The sequence below is a fragment of the Sceloporus occidentalis genome, unplaced genomic scaffold (assembly GCF_023333645.1).
Source record: "Sceloporus occidentalis isolate IW3139 unplaced genomic scaffold, rSceOcc1.0.p SCAF_221, whole genome shotgun sequence".
NCBI classification, from domain to species: domain Eukaryota; kingdom Metazoa; phylum Chordata; class Lepidosauria; order Squamata; family Phrynosomatidae; genus Sceloporus; species Sceloporus occidentalis.
The window spans coordinates 196,923-204,731 of record NW_028317201.1 but is presented as its reverse complement, the minus strand read 5'-3'; the positions used below and the strand labels follow the sequence as shown (position 1 = coordinate 204,731).

General features: G+C 45.0%; 1 protein-coding gene across 1 annotated transcript; it reads left to right on the top strand.

The window, feature by feature from the left end:
* Positions 1 to 95: 95 nt before the first annotated feature.
* Positions 96 to 6,315, top strand: LOC149277010 (TELO2-interacting protein 1 homolog). The gene is made up of 7 exons (XM_089503143.1): positions 96 to 148; positions 877 to 3,068; positions 3,456 to 3,626; positions 4,865 to 4,998; positions 5,316 to 5,456; positions 5,662 to 5,866; positions 6,224 to 6,315. Exons 1-7 carry the CDS (start codon positions 96 to 98, stop codon positions 6,313 to 6,315), a joined length of 2,988 nt encoding a protein of 995 aa, XP_089359269.1.
* Positions 6,316 to 7,809: the final 1,494 nt, after the last annotated feature.

Below are 7,809 nucleotides of genomic sequence, written 5' to 3'. Positions count from 1 at the left end.
GTGACCTCTCACCCTGCAGCGCGTCACGTGCCGCGAATCGAAGAGACGCGTCACCTTGACAACGGAGCACCGTTCGAATGCAGCGACGCGTTTTAATGACGTACTTCCGACATGTGAAACCGCCCTATCTACTGCATCATGAGCTAAGGTAAGATCATATTGGTGTGAAGTATATGAGTTTCTAAGAACATATGTATATACATACATACATACATACATATATACATATATACATACACTCGCACGCTAACCACGTACCTGGGGGCAGTGCATGTATAACAGTCATGGGAAATCAGTGACGGTTATTATATGTGTCCCAGAAATGTTGGCAAAATTAGGAAGTCTTAAGCAAATCTTAATATTTCTTAATAAAAAATAATTTATAGAGAAAATATAACCGTTATCTCAGGCTTTTATTGTATCTGTTGGAGCGCAGTGCTTTATTCTAACTGTTTAGAATTATCTTGGTGTATAAAGGGTTACTTTTTGACAGCCGGTGTAGTTATATATGCCAAATGTCTCTGTTTTGGGGGAATTGCCCCCCTTTGGGACATAAGTTCCCTTTTCCTCCCCTGATATCTCTCTCCTTTAGGAGTGTATAATGTTTGCTGAGCATGAGTACATCACGGGGTTCTGCAGCCCACAATAACGTGTATAGAAAACATCAGAGAACACGTTTCTAAATAAAATTATAAGAAAATTATATGTTCTTTGTCTAAATGCCTTACCCAGTTAAATAAATAGCTATCGATAGACTATGAAGTTGCATAAAAAGTTTTCTGAATGAGTTGAATAACTTGTAGCGTATTTGATTCTTCTTTAAGAAACGTATTTTTGCTGATCATAATATAAAATTCTTTTTTTTTTTTTTGCCAGGATCAACCTAAAAAAAACCCCCAAGATGGCAGACCCCACTTACGGTGCTTTTGAGCTCCTTCGCCCGCACTGCGTGCAGCTTACAATGGCACAGACGCTGCCTAACGTGGAAAGTCTGCGCTCGCAGATCTCTGCCATGGAGGTATCGGCTCTTCAGGGCCTGCTGGAGTACGTCTTGTTTCCGCTTCGCTTCTCCTTGAAGACATCAACCTCAAAAAAGCCCGGTTTTGTGCAGGCGGTGCTGGAATGTATCTCTTATCTCCTATCCTGCACTTGTGTTAAGAGCTCTGACACGTTGCATGAGCTTTTCAATGAGCTATGCTGCTGCCTTCCCCCTGATCCGCTTAAACCAGTTCCAGAGGAGCTAAAGCTGGGTGTAGCTTCTGCGCTTCGCTCTTTGCTCTGTTCCTCGAGTCGTGATGTACTTCCTGTCCTTTATAAGCCCTCTACTCTTCCTGAGCTTGGATTCGCCATCACGATGCTACTGAGACTCGCAGAGCTTGAGAAGTCACGAGAGATACGATTAGAGGCTTTGAATTGTTTGGAAGCTCTGTCGCTGCCAGATCTGAAGATATCGGTGGGAGATCTTTTGGCTTCCTTTCTGCCTGGTGTCTGCACGGTCCTCACTAGGATAATCTGTGGAGACCCAAAGCAAGGTTACCGAGTGACAACTGCTGCAGTAAAGCTCTGGGCTGGTATAGTCTCCAAAGTCTTGTCTGATGAGGACCTAGCAAAAGTTCCAGAACAGAAGCCTGTGGTTATTGGGGTGTCCGAGAGAGTATCAGAACTTATGATTCATAGGGACAAGGCTTGGGTGAAACACACAGCTAGTCGCCTGCTTGTACATCTAGAAAAAATCACTGAGCGTTGCACAGCTGATCCACACTGGAAAGTGAGGCTAGCACTTGTCAACCTGGGTCATCTTCTGCTTACTCGTTGTTGGAATTCCCTAGAGGAGGCAACAGGGAATCTCCTTAAAATCTTAGTGGGTCATATGAGTGATGATAGACCTGAGGTGAAAGCAAGAGCAATGGAGGCCCTGCAGGAGGTGACAAAAGACGGTCCATCATCACGGTGCCTCGGGGAAGTGCTTTCAGAAAACCTCCACTCACTTGCTGTGACACTTCCGAGGTTACTGAGTTCTCAGGACGACCAAGGCAAGCTTCACACTTTGGCACTCTTACTGGGATACCTACAGCTACTTGGCCCACGTCTTACTCACACCCTGCACTCATCTGCTCATCTACAGCGTCTTTCTGCTGCACTTCTCCAGACACTGGAGCTCGACTTTTGTTCCGTCAAGGTGGTGGAGGAGCGGACTCCTTCCTCTGCTTGTCCTTTGGAACAGTCAACCACAGATGGAGCTCAACAGAAGAGCTTCCGTTTCTTTAGGGACCCACGCGTGCTCGCCTTTATTCAGCGTGTATGCCGTCTTTTGGCATACTATGGTGAATTCCGTTTGCTTACCGATCATTTCTTGGGCATGTACCGAGCTCACAGGCTGCCTGCGGTGCTAGTGCTGAACCAACTGGTTCTGGGAGCTGCTGGGATTGAAGTGGAGGCGCTGGATGGGGGTAGCCGAGCAATGAATGCAGAAGAACTGCTGGATGTTGTGCGCCCTCTTCTGGAAGAGTACATTGACCCTGCCAACTGGCACTTACATATATGCCAGAACAGCGAAGAACTTGGAGGTCGGTTGGCATTACTCCATCTTGGAACTCCTGCCAGGCCTTCCCTCAGTGATATGAGTGCCAATGCCTGGAAGCTCTGTCTTCAACTTGAAGGAATTGCATGCTTCGCGCAGGCTCTAGGCCAGTCCTTCCGTTCACTTCTCATAACTGCCCTTTACCCGCTGCTAGAGAAAGCTGGAGACCCCTCGTTAATGGTCAGTAGAGCAGCTTTGCTGGCACTGAGCAATGTTAGCCAAGCTTGTGGTTACAAGGATGTCAACCAGCTTATTGAACTCAATGCAGACTACCTAGAAAGTGAGATCTCTGCGGGTCTAAGACTCCTTCATCAGCGCCATGGGGGCGCAGCATGTGTTTTGCATGCCGTGCTGGAAAACTGTGGGCCCAACCTGTTGCCCTTGCTGGGAGAACTTATCCAGGATCTCCTCCCTGCGTTGGACCAGTCACAGGATGAAGCGGCCAAAATCCTCCTTCCCGTGCTTAACTCGCTCCTAGCGTACATAGGTATATTTTGTTGTATTTAATCCAAATTTAAAAACCAGCCACAGAGATGTTTCTGATCTATCAAGGAAGATTGAACTTCAGACCATGGTCTGGAAACATGGTTCTTAAGTAGAAGATACAGAGATCTGTCACACATAAGTAGAGATATGAGAAGTGAGGCAACATCTATGAAATACACTTATAAAAATGTACACTTTATAACTCCAGGGGAAAATCCTACCAATTTAGAATTAATGTTTGCTTTGAGAAATAAGCTATTAAATTCCCTTAACACATCTATGGGGTAGACTGAAAGGTCCTTGATTGCTAATCACTATTACTTAAATAATAGAACTGGTTAATGGAGCTGATTGTTCCCTATATTGCTGCTATTAACATATGTTACAGGGAAGTGGTTTCCTCCAGAAAATGTTATTGTGGCTGAAGAATCGGTTGAAGAACCCGTTAATGATCTGGAACATGCTGGGAGTCTGGCAAACGAAATGCAGGAGTTTTTGAGGAATCATATTGAAGGGCAACGCGTGGCAAGAGGAGATGTTCTGGAGGAGGAGTGCACCGGTAAGCCTTAAAATGTGTTTGTAGGGCAGGTATAGGCCAAGACATTTGTGTACCTGAAGGATTCTTTCCTTACCAGTAAATGGGCTGCATCTTTGTGCTGCCACATTGCACAATGGCTGCCATTCTAGTATAGGTGGGCACCCAGCCATGGCAGGGCATGAGTTGAGCCTCAATGGAGCCAGATCCCTGTTTGGCTCACCAAGACCATACGAAAGTTGAGTTATACCGGCCCAATAGATGACCGGCAAGGTCGTCGGGGGGGGGGGGGGCACTCAAGGGCTCGATCTGAATGAGATCTGAAAACAATTCCAGTGGTTACTACAGAAACTTCACAATATCGGTTCCATCCGATTCCTGAGTCGTTGTGACGTTCATGGTCGTATATGGCACCCAAGCAAGCGCAATTGTTTCCGTAGGGGATATGGGCAAAATTATCTGCTCCATTCCAGTGAGGACCCCAAAGCGGAACGGAAGGTGGGACTTTTAGCTGGCTTGTTGGTCTCAAGCCCACATGGCTTACCCAGTGTCCTGCAGGTACTCCATTCTTTTTTTAGTGAACAGACCTTTTAAAAATGTACCCGTCCATCCAAAATGCTTTTGGTATGCTAGAAACGCCTCTAGGGAAACTATCTGGTGTTGTTCTTTTCTGGTTTCCAGCCTGAAATCGTTTTAGAGATATTTAGTTTAAAAATTAAGGACTATTCTACCAAAGCAGAGTTGGATTCGGATCGACGTGGGACAGATTCCATCAAAGGGGAGGAATAACTTAATAGGGAGGAATAATAATGCAAATCCCGAGGAGGTGGAATTAGTTACAGCTTTCCCAGGCATACAGATAAGGTAGATAATTTCAAAGCTTCTTGTAAGCACCATTCCGTAGGTTTATTAGGTATAATGGACTGTAAAGCATAGCGGCTTGAAATGGGACAGGTTTGTTTATTAAATACCCCCTAAATTTCATGAATTATATGATGTTGTTATGAGTGATAATGTGCAGCCGGCTCCTGTACGATCACTGGAAAACCTGTTATAAACCACCATATCATACCATGTGAAGGGTTTGATGGGGATTATTAGACTTTATGCCCAAAATTTACCCCTGAGTCAGGGAGCTCAGTATTAGGTGTTGGTCTCACAGAAGATATTCCAAAATACATTTGCTTCTGTTGACTGTTCCAAGGCCAGAGATGTCATATTTGGTTGTGCGCTTTTCATTTAACTTCTAACCGTACCCTTAGATGTGGAGCCCCCACCAGACACCAGTGACAGTGAGCAAAAGCCACCAATGGCCACTCACATCAAGATCGCCAAAGAAGTGGCTGAGAAGTGCACGCAATTCCTATCGCACGGCGACCCACAGATCCGAATACAGGTAACGGATATAGAATACACAATGAAAACGTTTGGGATAGAGGTTTACGATTGCAGCATAGGCATTAGGCAATTTCTGTTGATAGCAATTATAGAAGAATCCTTTCTTGAGAGGGTGAAATAGGACAGGAGGAAAGGAGGGGTGCTTGGTGGAAGGGGAGAAATCAAAATAAGGTTAACATTGAACCCAAATCTACTAAAAGGTCCTGCAGATTGTGGTCAAGTTAAATTTGGTGCCAAAAACTTGCATTAAAATAGTTCTGTAATTGCGGAAAATGTTTCTTTGATGACTCTGGGTAAATCTGTGATGTCCCGTAGGCTCTAGACACACTGCAACTGTCTTTAAAAGCACTGCAAGCCGAGGAAAATGTGCTTCTACCTCTTGCTCACAAAATCTGGCCTTGCCTGGTGAAGAGACTGTTACAGGACGAGCCACTTATACTGCTACGGGCTTTTCAGGTAAACTCGGGACCTATGTGAGGTCATTGATGGACCTTCATGGACCTCTCAACAGCTCGCTTCATCTACTTGAAACTCTTGTATGGGTGGCCTTTGGTAATGTAGCTTATGGGAAAGCCAACCTATGGCTGCCTCTCACACAACGTGCTGGATTGTCTTCTTCATGTTCGGTCAGTGACTGTCTCTGCCCTCTCGTGTTTATCAGGTGTTGGTCTGCCTTACTGTTTCCTGCAAAGATTTCCTCCGGCAGCGGATTTGTAAAGATGCTCTTCCTGCTTTTCTCAATTCCTTGCGCTCTCAGGCAGCAATCAGTTCTCGGGCCGGCCCTGTCTATAGCCATACCCAAGGTTTTAAGCTACAGCTGGGTCTTCTGGATGGACTGGGGACGCTGTGTGTGTCAATGGAACTAGGTAAGTGCCTAGAGAGGGTCTGTCTGATATCTTGGGGATTTAACGGAGCGTTGCAGGACGGACGGGATGTCTGAATTGTTAAATAACGATGTAAGGAATTATGTGCAGCGTCTGAGCCTACAAGCGTGAGATGTTGGATTAGGTGAGTTATATGGGTCTGAGAACTGTGGTGTAATAGAGCCCGAATCTATTGCCTTGGTGCATGCGACATTAGGGTCTGAGTATGTGAAAGGGCAATACTGGGGTCTTGGAATATAATGTGTTCTGCAACTGGGTGCAACATAATTTGCAATAAGAGATTTGGGATCGTGTAGTCAGCTGAAACCATGTTATGGATGCGATATGTTATCACTGCAGGTGACAGTGACTTAATGGAGGTGGTCGATTCCTGCATGCTGTACCTGAGTGCCCGCCAACCAAAGAAGCTTCAGGATGCTGCGGTCAGGTAAAGCATTAGGAATATTTGTTCAACTCATTCACATCAAGGATATCATCAACCACCATGATGGAGACTTGATTTCACAGGCACAATAATCATCAACCCTAAATAATTTCCACTGGTGCCTAACCATCTCTATTGGCAAACACCTTTCACAGCAAACATGTACATTTTTGTGTCTTTTTGCGTCTTTTTGCTGTACACCATTCTCTGTGTACAAAAACACCTGCTGTGTCCACACACGCACTCTTTATACTCACTTTTATACTCCAGCACCTGCTCACCATTCCCCTTACTGTTCTGCAAGCTAGTAAACATTGGGTGCCCATGAGCTAATTTCTTTGCTTTCCTGTAGAACCTTCCTGACGTTGGCCAAGATGGACCCAGATATCGTATGGTTGCACCTTTATGAATGGCAGACTCCACCGGCGGCCCCACACTCCTCCCTTGCCAAGCTGGAGTGGAGGGTGAGGGCCCACGATGAATATACCCACAATGTTCTTAAACTCCTGCAGAAGATGTAAGGACGTTGGCCACAATTGACCTGGACAATGTATCATTACCCATGTATTATATTGCCACCTGCAGGCAGGTGATGTGGATTTTGCAAGAGTAACGCTATTGGAGGCATTCTTGGTTTACCAGATGGCATCCACGTGGACTTCTCTTCCGAGAACCTCAACAGAACAGACTGTGGCTTTCCAAAGTTGTATATTTTGAAGTGCTCAAGTGCACTCTTGGAATGAATTAAAACAAGATGTTGGCTTGGTATGACAGTACTACCTATTTTAAGCTCCCGGCGATCTCCATCCATCCTCTGTGAGGGTCCCTGCTTTTGTTTATTTTTTAACAAATTCCAGCATCCGCTTTGGGGTGATCCATTAACTTTATTTACATCCAGAAAGACCAGGGTGACAGCGAGAGAGTGAAACTAATAGGCCCTCTTGGGGACAGTGGCCATCTGGGGATGCGCCCTAAACAATAAGGCATCCAGGGGATAGCGGATATTTCTACCACCAAACCCATTATCAACTCTTACTCTGTGTCACCCATCTCTGCAGTAGCTGTTATAGCAGCATATACAAGGCAAAGAGCAAGTGTAGCAAATGTTACTATATACTATACAACATACATGTCACCCCAACAAAGGATAGAGGCGTGTAGAGCATAATAATGAGCAAATGCATAAAGACGGGGGAAAAAAACTTTGCTCCTTTGATGACATGAGCATATGACCTGAAATGCAAATAAATAATGGGGAAAAAACATGTCATGTATGTATAAGGTCATATGATGTCATAACAAAAAATTCAAATTAAAATATGTATCATCTGAAGAGTTATACACCTGCTAACAATGTATTTATGCTCTACACACAGTATACTGTTAACTGGACAGTCTCATGACAAATAACTCCATTTTCTAGCACATGGGTTACATTCCATGGAGCCAAGAGGTGATGAGCTTGGCAAAGAGGTAAGGATGCCTGTGCGGTCCAAACTTG